Below are 20,545 nucleotides of genomic sequence, written 5' to 3'. Positions count from 1 at the left end.
GAAATAACTTAGATCTACAAGTCAACAAATACTGAAAATCCTGGCCCACCATGTTTTTTATACAAAGGCATGTTGGTGGTACAGATACACTATCAGACTCTAGTTCGCAAGTTTAATAATGACAATATCATTCTTACAATATTATGAAAAGAATAGTTGCTACTGACCATATAGTGGTGATGCTGATTCACAGATAGGCACAACAAAAAGACTGTCACAAATAAAGCTTTTGTGTGTGAGTTGGGTTTGCGTGAGTGTGTGTGGTGTGTGTGTGTGTGTGTGTGTGTGTGTGTGTGTGTCATCTATTTTTGAAGAAGTCCTTACTGGCTGAAAGCTTTATTTGTAACAGTCTTTTTGTTGTGTCTATCTGCGACTCAGAATCTCCACTATATGTTGAGTAGCAACTTTCCTTTTCATAATATTGTTACATTCTATCCTGGATTTTCCATTGTTTAGTAACAGTCTTAATAATTTAACCAGTATCTTTCTTGGCACTTCACATTGTTGAGTTACGTAAGTGGAAACTGTGTACAAATTCAGGTTAGTATTTCTTACACCCTTAAATTCTGTATGGATATCACCTGAACTATCATCTAGCTATGCCGTGCCGTTCTCTTGATGGATGACTACTTCTCTCCCACAACTACATCTGTGCTGAAAATCTGAAAGTGCTTATGTAATTTTTGACGCGCTACTAAATTAACAGAAATCGCTCCTTCTCATATGTGATTATATTGAACCATCAATTACAGTACTTAAAAACCTCACATAATGTTCATATACATTATGTGCTATGATATTAGATGTGCTCAGTACAACTTCAATGACAGTTATCTTTAGAGCAACAGCCTCGCCTTGCAGAAGCAATGTCTCCAACTGCACCAGAAATCATACACAAACAAGATAAAACTCCCAAGCAGTATACCAGTGTAAATCACTATTTGAAGTAAAAACTGTTTTCGTGGTGGTGACCACCATTCATTGGTAATTTACCAAAGTGATATCTTACACCATAACATCTACTGAAATATTAGTGGGTTGTGTGAGCTCTTGTCCACTTTATGATTTCTCTCAATGAGAACATCATGTCTCACTCAATGAGAATGCATCACGCAAGTTCTAATATCCAGAAATTGATAATGAAATGGCAAATAATATAACAATGATCAGAACTTCAAGTTTTAAGCTCAGGCTGCTTTGTACGTATCACACACATCAATGGAAAAATTCAATTGAGAAAACTGTTTAAATTACAAAGTGACAGAATAATGTGCTAATATTTACCTTCATGAGGCAAAATGTACTTTGAATATATATATTAACAGCAGAAAATGCTAATCCCATCTTTCAGAACTTGCACATTCTTTCTTCTCTCTGATTGGTTGGGAAGGGTGGAAAAAGAAAAATTGAAAGGGGGGGGGGGGGGGGGGGGGGCACTGGAAGGGAGATTGCTCAGAGCCTAGATGAGAGAGAGAGTATGTATGTGTGTGTGTGTGTGTGTGTGTGTGTGTGTGTGTGTGTGTGTGTGTGTGCCCCCCCCCCCCCCCCTTCCAACCTTACCAACCTTTCCTCTCTCAAGAGAGAACATGCAAGTTTTGAAAGTTGGGATTAATATTTTATATTGTATGCACTTCCATTAGCAGTCCTAGGAATTATTCATCCTGAAGGCAAATACTGGCAAGTCATTCCATCTTCCTGTAAACATAAGACATGCAATGAAGAAGAAAATCACAATAAATTTGAATATTTCCTCACCTGATAGTTGTATCAAAAGATGCACTCAGGACTTGACTGTTATCTCTGGAAAATTGGAGACATGTAACCCCCTTTGAATGAGCTTTCTCGAATCGCCGAAGACATTGCCCAGTCTGCACACGCCATACCTTGATTTTGCCCTGTTGGGATCCTGATACTAACATTTCTGAATCACGGCTGAATGACATACACAGAACTGCTTCTTCCATCATCATGAAATTATCCTGCAATTTAAAAAATAATGAATGTTTTATTCTATCCTTTTCAATGACAAGTGACTTATTATAAAATCAGAAACAAAATACACAACAATTACTTAAATTTAAAAATACAGTACATCTCGCCCCTGCTCTCGACACACACACTGTGACATTTGCCTGCTTTATTTCTTCATTGACAGTCCTTGGTGTCAATGTACTGCTTTGTTATACTGGCTGAAAAATAGAGGGTGGAAGATCAACACTGACTACTTTAAATAATGTAGTCAACAGATGCACAGTTGTGTTTCATAGTTCTTTACTTTCACTGCTCACAACCCCCCCCCCCCCCCCAATATACACAATTAGTGTGGTCAGTGCACTATTGGTTAACTTTTGATAAGCCTTATTAATAGTGTGCAGGCATACATCAGCATTCTGCTACAATAGTTTACTGTTGAACATCTAACAGCAGTAAAAACCTAACCACACAGTTCACAGTTCTTGCAGAATAACATGGTACATACTGAACAGATACTGTCATTGTTTTAACACATGGCCCAATTGTGTTACACTTATTTCATGGATGCATTGTTGTTGATCTAACCAATATGGGTTTCTCATTGAAAACAGGCCGTGGACTGACTGTCTCAGGACCAAAAATCAGGCCCTTATACATCCTCACAATAATAGGCACTGAAACTATACATTGTTTGATATGTAATTTACAGAAATTAAAATTGAAACTCATTCAAATAACTGCATATATCAAAAAATTGGTTCTTACGGTTTCTTCTCGCACGAGAGTTAGGCTGAATTATTTGTTTCAATGATGAAATTAACAGATATAGTTACACAAACAACACTTTGGACAAAACTGGTAATTACTTTGGAATTAATTAAGAGCTGGCTTTGCTAACGTATTTTCGAATAGAGCCAAATAAATACTTTAAGGATGCTATCTGTTGGTCCTCCAAATGTTTATAATTAGTACAGAATTTATATTTGTCAACAATGGAATTTAAGTTATGAAACAATTACTGATTTCACCCTATAATAAAAGACATTAACTAGTAATAGTCAAAATAAATTAAAAATCAATTACATACATAAAACCAAGCACAAAAGTAGAGCTGGTGTTATATTCTTTAACACTGAGGGCCAACCTTTCTCTTTTATGAAAATGCAGATTATACTCACATATGTTAATGTTAATCAGTCAGACATGGAAAAATGAATTTTAAGGAGGCAGATGGCAAAACAAGAGGGGAAGTAAAAATATCCCAGCTTGCTTTGTCACAACACACAATACTTCACTGTACTCTAATTAATCACCTTATAATGAAAATGGTGAAGTTGTCGTAAACTGGGCAGAAGGCAATAACTTATGATGCAAAGGATGAATGAACATTTAACTGTCTACATCCAGAGCACCACAGGGGGAGGGGGGGGGGGGAGGTTCAAATGGCTCTAAGCACTATGGGACTTAGCATCTAAGGTCATCAGTCCCCTAGAACTTAGAATTACTTAAACCTAACTAACCTAAGGCCATCACACACATCCATGCCCGAGGCAGGATTCAAACCTGCGACCGTAGCAGTTGCATGGTTCCAGACTGAAGCACCTAGAATTGCTCGGCCACCGTGGCCGGCACAGGATAAAATTCATACAAGATACATCAGGTGCCAACATATACCACTCAATAAGAACACTAACAAACAACCTGAGTTCTCAAGAACTTTCTCTGTATCTGAAGTTTGTGCTGCTCTTAAAACTCAAAAACACAGAAAAGCAATGGGAAGTGATACAATCCATCCTGAATTTCTTTTGTATCGTTGGAACTATGCAAAAAGATTCCTGGTAGGTTTCTTCTCTGACATTATATCTGGTCCAACCTCACAAAAAATAAAGCAATAAAAAAATCACAGCAATATTCACACCTGGCAAGCCATCAGTCCAGCCAAAGAACTATCACCCAATCACACTATTTATAAGTTCCTTGAAAGAATTCTACAAAACTGGAGTAGTACAGTGATCTTTCAGAAACTTCCTGTTGAAGCTGGATTCTGGCCAGGATGTAGCTGCACTGATCAAGTTTTATCATTAAAACATTTACTGAAACAGGATACCAAATGAAACAGAAACCACGACCAGCTTTCATTGATCTAAGTGGAACATATGACACAGTTTGGAGGCATGACCTGTTTTATACATTATTACAGTTTATTTCAAGCAGATGGACAACAAAAGTAACTGACAACATGTTAGCTGGAAGGACATTTACTGTAACTACAGGAAAAGACAGTAACTGTGCAAAAGTACTGAATAACAGCTCGCCATAGGGATCCATCCTCATTCCTCACCTGTTTAATTTATATGTAGCTGGTATTCTACCAACTCAGTCCGGGAAGTTCGGCTGTATGGACGAATGGACAACAGCTGTTGTTGTTGTGGTCTTCAGTCCTGAGACTGGTTTGATGCAGCTCTCCATGCTACTCTATCCTGTGCAAGCTTCTTCATCTCCCAGTATCTACTGCAACATACATCCTTCTGAATCTGCTTAGTGTATTCATCTCTTGGTCTCCCTCTACGATTTTTACCCTCCACACTATCCTCCAATGCTAAATTTGTGATCCCTTGATGCCTCAAAACATGTCCTACCAACCGATCCCTTCTTCTAGTCAAGTTGTGCCACAAACTTCTCTTCTCCCCAATCCTATTCAATACCTCCTCATTAGTTACGTGATCTACCCACTTTATCTTCAGCATTCTTCTGTAGCACCACATTTCGAAAGCTTCTATTCTCTTCTTGTCCAAACTAGTTATCGTCCATGTTTCACTTCCATACATGGCTACACTCCATACAAATACTTTCAGAAATGACTTCCTGACACTTAAATCTATACTCGATGTTAACAAATTCCTCTTCTTGAGAAACGCTTTCCTTGCCATTGCCAGTCTACATTTTATATCCTCTCTACTTCGACCATCATCGGTTATTTTACTCCCTAAATAGCAAAATTCCTTTATCACTTTAAGTGTCTCATTTCCTAATCTAATTCCCTCAGTATCACCCGACTTAATTTGACTACATTCCATTATCCTCGTTTTGCTTTTGTTGATGTTCATCTTATATCCTCCTTTCAAGACACTGTCCATTCCGTTCAACTGCTCTTCCAAGTCCTTTGCTGTCTCTGACAGAATTACAATGTCATCGGCGAACCTCAAAGTTTTTACTTCTTCTCCATGAATTTTAATACCTACTCCGAATTTTTCTTTTGTTTCCTTTACTGCTTGCTCAATACACAGATTGAATAACATCGGGGAGAGGCTACAACCCTGTCTTACTCCTTTCCTAACCACTGCTTCCCTTTCATGCCCCTCGACTTTTGTAACTGCCATCTGGTTTCTGTACATACTGTAAATAGCCTTTCGCTCCCTGTATTTTACCCCTGCCACCTTCAGAATTTGAAAGCGAGTATTCCAGTTAACATTGTCAAAAGCTTTCTCTAAGTCTACAAATGCTAGAAACGTAGGTTTGCCTTTTCTTAATCTTTCTTCTAAGATAAGTCGTAAGGTCAGTATTGCCTCACGTGTTCCAACATTTCTACGGAATCCAAACTGATCTTCCCCGAGCTCGGCTTCTACCAGTTTTTCCATTCGTCTGTAAAGAATTCGTGTTAGTATTTTGCAGCTGTGACTTATTAAACTGATAGTTCGGTAATTTTCACATCTGTCAACACCTGCTATCTTTGGGATTGGAATTATTATATTCTTCTTGAAGTCTGAGGGTATTTCTCCTGTTTCATACATCGTGCTCACCAGATGGTAGAGTTTTGTCATGACTGGCTCTCCCTAGGCCATCAGTAGTTCAAATGGAATGTTGTCTACTCCTGGGGCCTTGTTTTGACTCAGGTCTTTCAGTGCTCTGTCAAACTCTTCACGCAGTATCTTATCTCCCATTTCGTCTTCATCTACATCCTCTTCCATTTCCATAATATTGTCCTCAAGTACATCGCCCTTGTATAAACCCTCTATATACTCCTTCCACCTTTCTGCCTTCCCTTCTTTGCTTAGAACTGGGTTGCCATCTGAGCTCTTGATATTCATACAAGTGGTTCTCTTCTCTCCAAAGGTCTCTTTAATTTTCCTGTAGGCAGTATCTATCTTAACCCTAGTGAGACAAGCCTCTACATCCTTACATTTGTCCTCTAGCCATCCCTGCTTAGCCATTTTGCACTTCCTGTCGATATCGTTTTTGAGACGTTTGTATTCCTTTTTGCCTGCTTCATTTACTGCGATTTTATATTTTCTCCTTTCATCAATTAAATTCAATATTTCTTCTGTTACCCAAGGATTTCTATTAGCCCTCGTCTTTTTACCTACTTGATCCTCTGCTGCCTTCACTACTTCATCCCTCAGAGCTACCCATTCTTCTTCTACTGTATTTCTTTCCCCCGTTCCTGTCAATTGTTCCCTTATGCTCTTCCTGAAACTCTCTACAACCTCTGGTTCTTTCAGTTTATCCAGGTCCCATCTCCTTAAATTCCCACCTTTTTGCAGTTTCTTCAGTTTCAATCTGCAGTTCATAACCAATAGATTGTGGTCAGAATCCACATCTGCCCCAGGAAATGTCTTACAATTTAAAACCTGGTTCCTAAATCTCTGTCTTACCATTATATAATCTATTTGATACCTTTTAGTATCTCCAGGATTCTTCCAGGTATACAACCTTCTTTTATGATTCTTGAACCAAGTGTTGGCTATGATTAAGTTATGCTCTGTGCAAAATTCTACAAGGCGGCTTCCTCTTTCATTCCTTCCCCCCCAATCCATATTCACCTACTATGTTTCCTTCTCTCCCTTTTCCTACTGACGAATTCCAGTCACCCATGACTATTAAATTTTCGTCTCCCTTCACTACCTGAATAATTTCTTTTATCTCATCATATATTTCATCTATTTCTTCATCATCTGCAGAGGTAGTTGGCATATAAACTTGTACTACTGTAGTAGGCATGGGCTTTTTGTCTATCTTGGCCACAATAATGCGTTCACTATGCTGTTTGTAGTAGCTAACCCGCACTCCTATTTTTTTATTCATTATTAAACCTACTCCTGCATTACCCCTATTTGATTTTGTATTTATGACCCTGTAATCACCTGACCAAAAGTCTTGTTCCTCCTGCCACCGAACTTCACTAATTCCCACTATATCTAACTTTAACCTATCCATTCCCCTTTTTAAATTTTCTAACCTACCTGCCCGATTAAGGGATCTGACATTCTACACTCCGATCCGTAGAACGCCAGTTTTCTTTCTCCTGATAACGACGTCCTCCTGAGTAGTCCCCGCCCGGAGATCCGAATGGGGGACTATTTTACCTCCGGAATATTTTACCCACGAGGACGCCATCATCATTTAATCATACAGTAGAGCTGCATGTCCTCGGGAAAAATTACGGCTGTAGTTTCCCCTTGCTTTCAGCCGTTCGCAGTACCAGCACAGCAAGGCCGTTTTGGTTAATGTTACAAGGCCAGATCAGTCAATCATCCAGACTGTTGCCCCTGCAACTACTGAAAAGGATGCTGCCCCTCTTCAGGAACCACATGTTTGTCTGGCCTCTCAACAGATACCCCTCCGTTGTGGTTGCACCTACGGTACGGCCATCTGTATCGCTGAGGCACGCAAGCCTCCCCACCAACGGCAAGGTCCATGGTTCATGGGGGGGGGGGGACAACAGCTAGCCAACACAAAACATTCGAAACAACTGAAGATATCCTAACTTCTGATCTAGATATCTTACGCCGTAACTGGATGTTACAACCAAACTCATATAAAACAAAGTTGCACATTTTCATCTGTCCAACAGACTGGCCCTTGATGTCTATTTTGAAGGAGACAAACTGCATCATAATACACATCCAAGCCACAAGACATCTGAGGACTAGCAAGGGGATAGCGACTGAGATGATAAAGTGAGGAGATCACATACTATAAGTCAGCAAAACAAAGTTTATTAACAAGATCTGCAGGACAAAAAAAATTCCCAAATGATGCAAGAATGTAGTGACTCCTGCAATAAAAAATTGGCCAAGTGCAAGTAGGATTTGTGTATTGACGGTTCTGTACAACCTTAATTTTGTATACAGATAGTTCACCCATATCTGGAACTGAGAATCTCAATGATTTTTGCCTGTTATTGATATCAATACTGGCGAGATATCAGTCTCAGACATTTCAAGAATATATCAAAAGCTCTACAGTAGTTCCTCAAACTAGATTAGACACACAAAAAGAAGTGAGCCAGGGACTTCAGTTCATACATGCAGAGAGGGATGAATTCATGCAGGACAAACAAGAAATTTGAGCTGGATACAATGTGTTACATATTCCAAGAAATATCCTTATAGTGTTATTATTCATTTAGTGCTATTATTTATTAATGTAAAAATCATTGTAACTGTATTACAAATTTTTGACATGTCTCCTGTACGCAAACCAAATGGCCTGCAAATGTACGTCATGAGATGAATAAAACACAATTCACAATTCACTTAAGGGGAGTTACAACAGAATTTTTTTAAACATTTTTGGGTTTTTATCTCACTATAATTGCAATTTTCCAAATAAAATGATATATATGTCACTTATAAACTCACAAGGAAAGTATTTTATCTTATTTTTTTAAATATAATGTACACCGCTTGAAGATGTTAAAATTTTTTCTTGTATTACTTCAAGATCTAATAAAATCGGTAATTTTTATATAGAAGGCTGTAGATTGTTGTGTTATAAAGGTTAAATATGTGTTTGTATTGGTAGCACTGTCAAAAACAGTATTGTATCGTTTCATAGTATAAACATGCGTTGTATGTCAAAGTGCTAACACTTTTCCGAGGAAAAGTGACAATAGATTGGTAAATCTCTCAAAAAGTAAAGTATGACACCAAAATGAAATGTTTTTAAGAAATGTGGGTTTCATGGTAATAGATTTTCGAATAAAGGGAAATATTGTGTTCAACACGTGGCGTGTGAAGTTACAGACAATGAAATACAAGCAAACTTGTTAGTATCTAGAGAAACACCCATTAGTGCTTCAAAGATTAAAATGAAACGTTGTGATACACAGTTTTCTCAAAACGAAAGTGATGTAAAGGGTAGGTTGGGTTATATTCTGATAGATTTACACATCCTAATAAGGGTGTTAGGTGAATGTATGTGTTCTAAAATATGTCAATTAGTCTACATGAAGACAGTGAGGTATCAAATGGACTAGCCAGAAAACTTATCATTAATTGTGCCAGTTGTAAATATACTCATTCATTTTGGAATTCTGATAAGTGCAAAGATAATTATTTTGAAGTAAATGTTAGGTGGTTTTATGGATTGAGAGCTATTGGCAAAGGACTCACTGCAGAAGAAACAATGTGTACCGTGATGAATATGCCATGTCCACCTTGTAAAATCGACAAGTATGCAGGATTTATTGGAGCTGCTGCGGAATCTGTTGCATGTGAGTCAATGAAGGGTGCTGCAAACAAAGCTGCTGAAATAAATGATGGTATGACTGACATACCAGTAGCTTCTGATGGCACTTGGCAGAACTGTGGCTACAGCTCTAAGAATTCTGTTGCTACGGTCACCAGTGCGAGTACTGGAAAGGTAATAGATTTCCAGATTTTAACCAAACATTGTTATAAGTGTAAATCAGGGAACGAAGAAGAGCATATCTGTGACAGAAATTATGAAGGAACAAATGGTGGTATGGAGACCTCTACAGCTATTGAAATTTTTAGTTGATCCTTGAACAAAAGGAGAGTGTGTTACACTAAGTTTTTAGGTAATGGTGACTCAAAAGCATATAACAGTGTAGTAGCCGCTCAGCCTTATGGTGAGAAGATTATCACAAAATTGGAATGTGCTGGTCATGTCACAGCAGTATTATGGGATGGCCATTAGAAATAATACTAAGGATTTGTTGAAAATGAAGCAGGCAGTATGGGCTACCTCCTTCCAGACTGTGAACTAGTACTCAAACAATCCATACAGCCATAAACATTCCATCCCAGCAGCAGTCATGGATATGATAAAACCTACTTACAGAGACCTAGCAAATCCTGAATCACTGAAGAAGTGTCTGCATGGTCAGACTCAAAATCCCAGTGACTCGTTCAATAATCTTATATGGACTCGCTTACCAAAAAATGTTTCTGTTGGAATAAAGACACTAAAGTGGGGGGTCAGTATTGCTTTTAATGATGGCAACATTGGTAGGGTGAAAGGGATACAGCATAAGGGAATTAATCCTAGAGCAAACTGCATCAGATAACTTTAACGGATGTACAAGGTTCGCACTGATAAAGCAGAGTTTGCAGCACAGTTGGCCACTAAGGAGTCCATAAAGAAGAAAAAAGTTGGAAACAGATCAAGAGGATGATATACAGTATGGTGCAGGGTGCTTCTGAGTGACTAAAAATAAAAAATTAAGCATATATTAAGTGAGTTACAGTCTTTTGAAACTTTAGAAGCCGTTCCTGAAAATTTATATTTTCTGTTGCATTTTTCCCTGAATCTCAAAAACCACTTCGAGTAGAGTATTCAAATTTTCAGGGAGTAATGACATACATATCCTGAGTCTACTGAACTAAAAGAAGAAGAACATAATGTTATCTATAATTAAAATTCCTTAGGATAACATACAAAAAAGATACATAAAATTTTAACCATATAATTAAAAAATTGTGTTTCCGAAAGCAGTGGCTGAAATGCAAATATAGACTCAGAACATACAGTTTAATGTCCTGTAAAAGTTTCATGTCAATGGCTACAATGGTTCCTGAAATACAGGGAAGCCAATTCACTAAATTTAACATTGTTGGGATAGGGCATTCCAACTCCCCTTAATAAATTATTTTTTATTTACTTGCTAAAAATGACAACAACTTACATTTCATGTTTCCTGCAGTAATATTTGTCTATTACACTTTTGACAGATGATGAATGCAATGTAAGTAAAAAGGGAAAAAGATATTTCCTTCTCATCCTGTCCGGTAAGTCTCCACTGACTTGTAGTTCTGGGTGACTTTTCTGAACTGTAGCCCTTTCCCTAAACCTCTCCAGTCCTTTCCTTCATCCCTCTTCCTTCCCCTTCAACTCTTCTGCCAGAAGAAGGAGCAGTAGGCTCCGAAAATCCTTTAGTGTGTGTCTTACCCTGCCATCGCTTGGTGAGTAGATTTTGTATCTATCCAGTACATTAAAAGTAAATTTTTGTGTTACATAATTACAATTAAACAATATTATGAAAAGGTAAGTTGCCACTCACCATACAGCGGAGGTGTGTGTGTGTGTGTGTGTGTGTGTGTGATCTATTTCTGATTAAGGCCTTGCTGGCTGGAAGCTTATTTGTGACAGCCTTTTTGTTGTTCCTATCTGCAACTCAGCAATCTCCGCTATATGGTGAGTGGCAACTTTCCTTTCATAATATTGTTACATTCCTTCCTGGATTTCCCATTGTTTGGCAATTACAATTTAACAATTTTCAGATTTTTTTTTCTTTACTTGTACTGTGATACCTTGCTTCTTGCCAAAATTTCACAATTTCAGGTCAACAGGTTTCAATGAGAGTGTTTGCAAATATCAAAATATGTGACCTAAATGGCCATATCTTTTGATTACACTGACTTAGACATGTACATCTATTATACTGCCAAGAGACCTTAGACATTAATATGTGACATAAATGTCAAATTAATATCAGGCATTCTAGCAAATGTAGAGCTCAGCTGAGCAGTTCTGGCTGGTAAAAGAACACGTCTGGGGACAACCAACTGCATCAAACACCTGTGGCATTTATTAGAATAGTTACCTATACATCTTCCAAACACAGTTCTAGCACCCACATTTTCCAGTGGTCTGATACATGACGAGTGTCATCCTGACAGTTAATGAACATGAATAGTAGGCCATCTGAATACAGTGCTGTGAGGTGAATGGAATTGTGGGAGTGTCACCAAGGTCGTAGTGTGACTGACAGAATGGCCAGGAAAGACTTTTTTGATAAATTAAGCTAACCTATGACTACCAAATGCATTGTTACTCCTGATGATAAGACACTCTGAGACGTGTTGCCAGACAGAACAGTGCATACACAACCTGTATTGCCCTGTTCACAATCGGAGCCACAGCGAGCTGCACTGACCTACTTAGAGAATGCTGGTTTACTTTAACCTCCTATGTAGTGATTTCCCGTATTGGAAGGAGTATTGAAAAAGATTAATCTGATAAATAAATAAATAAAATGCAAAGTATGAGGGTGATGCAAAACCATATAAGGTGGATATAATATATTTTGGGTTTGGTTACCAAGGTATCAAAAAATTTAGTTATTTTATTTTATTTTTGCTGTTGTGATCTATTATGTGCTGCATTTTCATGGAAAATTAAAACATACTATATTGCATAACTGACATAATGCTTTTTCTGCTTCTTTTTTATTGTGTATAGTTTGCAGACAACACTTTTAAGATAATTTCATTCAGAGCAACTTTGGATAGCATATTGTTTTTGATACAATAAACATGTATGACACTAATTGTAGCGTATAAATTATAAACACTTAATTGCAGATTTTTGTAGGAATTAAAACTTTTTATTCACGTCTTCTCGGGTTCAACCAAATCATTAAGTCCACATTTTCCCAGTTAATAGGTTGTCACATAAGCTACAAAAATTGAATGCAACCGTTTCACAATCAGACAGTTTCTCTGAGCTCCGTCAAAACATATGTTTTTAATGTTTTTGTAGATTCTTTCCATTTTGGAAGTTCTGCCTCTTGAATTCCATTGTTGTAACATAGTTCACACCTATTTATTTGTTGCTCTCATTTCTGTGAGATGTCTATGTCGGGTCTCACCTGCTATCACTAGTCACACATTTACTTGCGACGGTAATGTATTCTTACCATAGGACCCGTATTCTGTACCAATGAATAGTATGTATTCTGTACTAATGAATAGTATCACGGCTGCCAAGACTACAGAAAGAGAACAGACATTTCAATAACCAGACGGACAGTTCATAATGTTGTGAAAAAAATAAATAAATAAAAACACATGGTACGAAAGAGTTTTGAACACTCCTTGTCCGCTTCACAGTACAACACCGTGACCACTTAGCTGGGACGTCACGCCTCTTAATGTGCGCTTAATATTGCACTTGTTAAGCTTGAACCCTTCACTTTTTTGATGGGCTACTCACTAGGCCATTTTACCACTAAATCTGAAGGGGATGCAATGGGGAGTTTCCTCTGTGCGAATCATAGGGGCCCAACACACATCATCGTCTATTGTGAGCTTGTAAGATTTATTCAAGCTGCTGAAATCTGTTGATCTTATGGTGGATCAGGTTTATCTTTGCTGCAGGCCCACATTTTGTATATGAAAACTCAAGAAATGCTGTACCACTGGTTTTAACAAAGAGATAGAGGGGCTGGCCAGTACTTACCTCAGCTCAGTACAGCCGATAGATACACAAAACAGAACAGAAAATTTTCATTCCTAGCTTTGGAACTTTTTTCCTTCATCAGGGAGGAGAGAGGGGAAAAAAGGGAAGAAGGGAAAGTGGATTCAGTTACTCACTGCCCAGGTTATGAAGCAACAGGGAAAGGTAAACAGGGAGGGTAGTAAAGATGGAGGCATGGTCGTCAGAGGGAAGCCAAAGATATTCTACTGTAAGTACTGTGCCAGCTTCAAACCAAAGAGGATGCATACAGAAGTAAAGAGGTATATAGTATAAAGACAAACACAACTATGTAAGAAGAAAAGATGCATGAATGGCTAAAGAGGAGAGGGAAAGAGGAGAAGACAGAAGAGTAAATGGGAGTGAGGTTGGTTAACGTAGGTTCAGTCCAGGGGGATGGCGGAATGAAAGGATGTGTTGGAGTGCAAGTTCCCATCTCCGCAGTGCTGAGGGATTGGTGTTGGGTGCGAGAAGCCAAATGGCATATACGGTGTAGCAGGTTCCTAGGTCCCTAGAATTATGCTGGAGGGCATGCTCTACTACTGGGTATTGGACATCTCCTAAGCGAACAGTTCGTCTGTGCCCATTCATGCACTCAGCCACTTTAGTTGTCGTCATACCAATGTAAAAGGCTGTGCAGTGCAGGCATGTCAGCTGATAAATTACATGTGTTGTTTCACATGTGGCCCTGCCTTGAATTGTGTATGTTTTATCAGTAGTGGGGTTGGAGTAGGTGGTTGTGGGAGGATGCATGGGGCAGGTTTTGCAGCGGGGTCAGTTACAGGGGCAGGAACCGCTGGGTAGAGAAGGTGGTCTGGGAAAATTGTAGGGTTTGACAAGGATGTTATGGTGGTTAGGTGGGCGATGAAAGGCAACTCTGGGTGGTGTGAGGAGAATATTGTCAACGGATGATCTAATTTCAGGGCTTGACTTGAGCAAGTCATATCCCTGGCAGAGTAATTTGTTGATGTATTCGAGGCCAGGATAATATTGGATGACAAGAGGGATGCTTCTGTGTGGTCTGGGTGTAGGAACATTGTTGTTGGATGGGGAGGAATGTATTGCTCGGGAGATCTGTTTGTGGACAAGGTCTGCAGGATGGTTGCGGGAGAGGAAAGCACTGGTCAGTTTATTGGTGTAATTGTTGAGGGATTCGTCAATGGAGCAGATACGTTTGCCACAAATACCTAGGCTGTAGGGAAGGGAGCGTTTGATGTGGAATGGATGGCAGCTGTCAAAGTGAAGGTACTGTTGTTTGTTTGTGGGTTTGATGTGGACAGAGGTGAGGATGTGAGCTTCAACAAGATGAAGGTCAACATCCAGGAAGGCGGCTTGGGTTTTGGAGAAGGACCAAGTGAAATTCAGATTCGAAAAGGAGTTGAGGAAATTAAGGAGTGTTTCTTCACCATGAGTCCAGACCACAAAGATGTCATCTATAAACCTATACCAGGCCAGGGGAAGCAGCTCTGGGGTCTTCAGGAAAGCCTCCTCCATGCGGCCCATGAAGAGGTTGGCATAGGATGGAGCCATCCTGGTTCCCATGGCTGCTCCCCTGATTTGTTTGTAGGTCTGGCCTTCAAAAGTGAAGTAATTATGGGTGAGGATGAAGTTGGTAAGTGTGATAAGGAACAAGGTTTTTGGAAGATCTTCAGGTGGGCGTTGGGAGAGGTAATGTTCAAGGGCAGACAGACCATGGGTATGTGGGATGTTTGTATAAAGTGATGTAGCATCTATGGTGATAAGAAAGGTTTCAGGTGGGAGGGGAGTGGGAATGGATTTGAGGTGTTCTAGGAAGTGGTTTGTGTCTTTGATGTAGGATGGGAGTCTGCAGGTGATAGGTTGGAGGTGTTGGTCTACCAGAGCTGAGAGACATTCTGTTGGGGCTTTGAAGCCTGCTACAGTGGGACGCCCAGGATGGTTCTCTTTGTGGATTTTGGGTAATAGGTAGAAGCTTTTTGAGGCTGGAAGTAAATTCGTGAACTAATACATCTCTTAGGAATCTTGTACATTAGTCTGAAAAAAATGGAAAAGTGTGAAAACTCCCACTTACACAAAAATGTGAAATGGAGAGTTGTGAAAGCTTACATATTATTTCAGTATTGCCCTAAACTGTACTTAATTATGTACAAATAACAAAATTCCACAAAAACAATTCTTTCATTTGTCAGTTAAGTTACACATCTTATTATTAATAATGTTGTTATTATTATTGACAGTGGCTGTAGTTGTACAAATTTGTTGATAAACATAACTGTTACACAGCAGATGCTGTTAATTTCACACACTCAAATTTTCCTGAATCTAAAAATTTGTGAACACCCAGAATGTATACTCATGAGCCACCACTGGATAGATGACACTGCAAATCCAAAAAACCATTCTGAGGAACTGTAATTAAAATGGATTAAGCACATGAAAAAAAGAAATAAAACTTCATGAAATGTTTTACTAGCCTGTGCTTGGTATTTAAGATCTTTTCTTATTTTTCCTGTGGTGAAATTCCAGACCTCAATGAAACCATCCACAGATCCTGTTACGAGGTACTGACCATCAGGTGAAAATCGAGCACACTCTACGTGTGACTTTTGTCCAAATTTTATCTGCTTTGATAGTTGTGTAGGATATTTCTCTTCTTCCTGGTCACGTATAGCGGCCTTACCACGGAACAGATCAATTGTTGTTCCTGGAAAAAAAAAAGCATACATTTTATATACTACAAATAAATGAAGCACTTATAAACAAAAACAACTACAAATCAACATATTTTTCCCACAACAATCAGCCTAGGAGATGTATTACATGAACTGCCATATAGAGAAGAAAAAAAGGCTGATGGGTTGTGGATAGAAACTGCACCCTCAAAACTTTATAATTTGAATTTATTATCTGATGATGCTGAATGTTAACAGTTAATCACCTTGTTTTACACTTTTCACTTTCAAAATATTGATAAAAGAAGGAGAATTAGACTGGTAACAGGTGCAGTGTCGGGAGGCCGTGGGGAGAGGAGGGGGGATGGAGAGGGGGGGGAGATGGTGCAAAAAAGGAGAGGAGCGGGGAAAGATGGGCAGGTGCATTGGCACACAAACAGGGTGGAAGACAAGAATAGAGAAGAGGTGATAGGACAGAGGGGGTGGAAACTGTTGATTGGAGGGTTGAAGGCCCTGGTGGGACCCTCAACATATTGTGATACTGGGCAGGGATTTCTTGCCACTGTAGATATGCCATCCCTGGGAGGCCACACTGTACAGCAAGGATTTGTGTGTGTGTGTGTGTGTGTGTGTGTGTGTGTGTGTGTGTGTGTGTGTTTTTGTGGAAGGGGTGGCAAAGTCAAAATGCAGGTACTGTTGGTGGTTGGTGGGTTTATTGTGGGCAGAAGTGTGGGTGGGGCCATCAGAGAGGAGGAGGGCAATGTCCAGGAACGTGGCATACTGGGTTGAGGAGGACTAGTTGATGCAGATGGGAGAGAAGAGGTTATGAAAGAATGATGATAAGGTTTCTTGGCCATGAGTCCAGATCATGACGATATCATCAATGAATCTGAGTCAGACTAGGGGTTTGGCATTTTGGAAGGCTAGGGAAGTCTCCTCTACGTGGTCCATAAACAGGTTGGCTTGGAAGGATGTCATGTGGGTGCCCATGGCTGTGCCATGGATTTGTTCATATGCCTTCCCTTCAAAGCAGCTGTGAGTTGGGATAAAGTTAGTAAGGTGTATGAGGGATGAGGCAGTGGGTTAGGAGTCTGAAGAACATTGGGAAAGTTAGTGTTCAGTAGCAGTAAGGCCATGGGAATGAGGGATGTTGGTGTATAGAGAGGTGGAATCAACAGCAACAAGTAGGGATCCAGGATTTTAAGGGGTGGAGATGATGGAGAGTCAGTGAAGGAAGTGGTTGGTGTATGTGACGTGAGGCTAGATTATGGACAATTGGTTGGTGGTGTTGATCAATGAAGGCCAATTTCCTTTCAGTGGGGACACAATAATCAGCACAATGGAGCACCCAGGATTGTTGGCTTTGTGGACTTTGGGGAGCATGTAGAAGATAGGTGTGCAAGGTGTCACAGGGGTGAGGAGGGAAATGGATTCAGGGGAGAGGTTCTGGGAAGGGCCGAAGGTTTTAAGCAGGGATTGGAGTTTATGCTGGACTTCTGGAATGGGATCACACTGGCAGAGTTTATAGGTGGTGGAATCAGATAATTGCCAGAGGCTTTGTGCCAGTAGTCACTGTGATTCATAAAAACAGTGCTGCAACCTTCGTCTGCAAGTAGGATAATTACGTCAGGATTTGTTTTGAGGTTGTGTATGGCTGTCCTTTCTCCTGCTGAAAGGTTGTTGTTCTGAGAAAGGAACCTGGGCAACGATGGTTAGGCCAAGCTGGAGGTATGAAATTCCCCGAAGGTAACCAGTGGGTGGTTAGGTGGGAGGGGGGAGTAGTAATCATGCTTGGATGATGGTGTGAACTGGGAGAGGCAGGGTTCAAAGTTGGGACCAGGTTGGCTTTGGTTGGATGGGGGGGGGGGGCTGTAGTGCTAAAGGAGGTGAGGGCATTGTATAAGGATGAAATTTCTGTGGGGCTGATGGGTTTTGTGGACAGGTTAACAACAGTGTCATGGGAATGTTTGGGCTCTGGATCTGGTGGAGCAATGGTAGGGAGTTTTGGGGGACGAGGCAAGTTGAAAATGTCAGCTAGGCTGTGTTTGGGCGCAATGAGGTTTTAATGAGGAAAAACATTGTGGGTAGGATAGTGGTCCCTGGATTGGTAGCAGGATGTCAGCAGGTTGGATAACTTATGGAAGTGGTGTTGGAATGCTCCTCCAGGTGCTGCAGAGCTTTGTGTTTTGATTACCTATCATCATGCCCTAGCATAAGGGAAGGGACATCCTGCCCAAGATTCTTCTCACTCCTCTTAAAGCAGTGCTCCGTCGCCCATCAAATCTCCACAACATCCTAGCCCACCCCTATCCCAAACCCAACCCCTTGCCACAAGGATCGTATCTCCGTGGAAGACCCAGGTGCTATGTCTGCCCAATCCGGCCACCACGAACTTCCTATTCAAGCCCTGTCACAGGTGTACTTATGCCACAGAGGCTGAGCCACCTGTTGAAGTAGTAATGTCTTATACGAGCTCTGATTGTCGCACAGTTGACAAAATGGTAGATATCAAAACAGACGACAGAGGGATAGAGAAACAATTAAAATCGCTCAAAAGAGGAAAGGCCGCTGGACCTGATGGGATACCAGTTCGATTTTACACAGAGTACGCGAAGGAACTTGCCCCCCTTCTTGCACCGGTTTACCGTAGGTCTCTAGAAGAGCGCAGCGTTCCAAAGGATTGGAAAAGGGCACAGGTCATCCCCATTTTCAAGAAGGGACGTCGAACCGATGTGAAGAACTATAGACCTATATCTCTAACATTGATCAGTTGTAGAATTTTGGAGCACGTATTATGTTCGAGTACAATGACTTTTCTGGAGACTAGAAATCTACTTTGTAGGAATCAGCATGGGTTTAGAAAAAGACAATCATGTGAAACCCAGCTCGCACTATTAGTCCACGAGACTCAGAGGGCCACAGACACGGGTTCACAGGTAGATGCCGTATTTCTTGACTTCCGCAAGGCATTCGATACAGTTCCCCACAGTCGTTTAATGAACAAAGTAAGAGCATATGGACTATCAGACCAATTGTGTGATTGGATCGAGGAGTTCCTAGATAACAGAACTCAGCATGTCATTCTCAATGGAGAGAAGTCTTCTGAAGTAAGAGTGATTTCAGGTGTGCCGCAGGGGAGTGTCGTAGGACCGTTGATATTCACAATATACGTAAATTACCTTGTGGATAACATCGGAAGTTCACTGAGGCTTTTTGTGGATGATGCTGTAGTAGATAGAGAGTTTGTAACAATGGAAAATTGTACTGAAATGCAGGAGGATCTGCAACAAATTGGCGCATGGTGCAGGGAATGGCAATTTAGTCTCAATGTAGACAAGTGTAATGTGCTGTGAACACATAGAAAGAAAGATCCTTTATCATTTAGCTACAATATAGCAAGTCAGCAACTGGAAACAGTTAATTCCATAAATTATCGATCGTTGGTTAAGCAGATGCCAGTCTGAGTTTCATTGGAAGAATCCTAAGGAAATGCAATTCGAAAACAAAGGAAGTAGGTTACAGTACACTTGTTTGCCCACTGCTTGAATATTGCTCCCCAGTGTGGGATCCGTACCAGATAGGGTTGATAGAAGAGATAGAGAAGATCCAACAGAGAGCAGTGCGCTTCGTTACAGGATCATTTAGTAATCGCGAAAGCGTTATAGAGATGATAGATAAACTCCAGCGGAAGACTCTGCAGGAGAGACGCTCAGTAGCTCGGTACGGGCTTTTGGTGAAGTTTCGAGAACATACCTTCACCGAGGAGCCTAGCAGTATATTGCGCCCCCCTACGTATATCTCGCGAAGAGACCACGAGGATAAAATCAGAGAGATTAGAGCCCACACAGAGGCATACTGACAATCTTTCTTTCCACAAACAATATGAGACTGGAATAGAAGGGAGAACCGATAGAGGTACTCAAAGTACCCTCCACCACACACCATCAGGTGGCTTGCAGAGTATGGATGTAGATGTAGATGTAGATGCTGCAATCATTGTATACCTTTTTACAATGGTATAACTACCAACCAGCTATCTACCAGGAAACAGCCACTACCAAACTGTAGCCAAGAGCAAAATAGGCCACCCTGTGGCACAACATGCAGCAGAACATAACATGCTTGATTTCAATGGCTGCTTCACTACTCCTGCCATCTGGATGCTCCCTCCCACCACCAGCTTTTCTGAACTGTGCAGATGGGAATTACTCTTACAACACATTCCCCACTCCCAAAATTATTCCAGCCTCATCTTACACTTACATACTGTCCCCAAATCCTCCACCCAACAGTTTGTATCCCCTCTGTCCTGTTAACTCCTCCTGATTCTTATCTCCCACCTTCTTTGCGTGCCGTTCTCTGCCAATGCAACTGCCCATCTTCCCCACTCCTCCCCTTTTTCACTCTATCCCCCCCCCCTC

General features: G+C 40.4%; 1 protein-coding gene across 1 annotated transcript in view; it reads right to left on the bottom strand.

Moving 5' to 3' along the window:
• The window catches only part of LOC126092214 (WD40 repeat-containing protein SMU1), a 114,381-nt gene that overhangs the window by 48,473 nt on the left and 45,363 nt on the right, over positions 1–20,545 (bottom strand). Inside the window, exons 6-7 of the mRNA XM_049907710.1 lie at positions 15,927–16,156; positions 1,756–1,979 (exon numbers count right to left, since the gene is read on the bottom strand). Coding sequence (XP_049763667.1) covers positions 1,756–1,979; positions 15,927–16,156 — 454 coding nt within the window. The remainder of the gene's footprint in view (positions 1–1,755; positions 1,980–15,926; positions 16,157–20,545) is intronic.

This window comes from Schistocerca cancellata, chromosome 7, assembly GCF_023864275.1.
Source record: "Schistocerca cancellata isolate TAMUIC-IGC-003103 chromosome 7, iqSchCanc2.1, whole genome shotgun sequence".
Lineage (NCBI taxonomy): Eukaryota > Metazoa > Arthropoda > Insecta > Orthoptera > Acrididae > Schistocerca > Schistocerca cancellata.
Note: the sequence above shows the minus strand (reverse complement) of the source record. Positions and strands in the feature narration are given on the sequence as shown.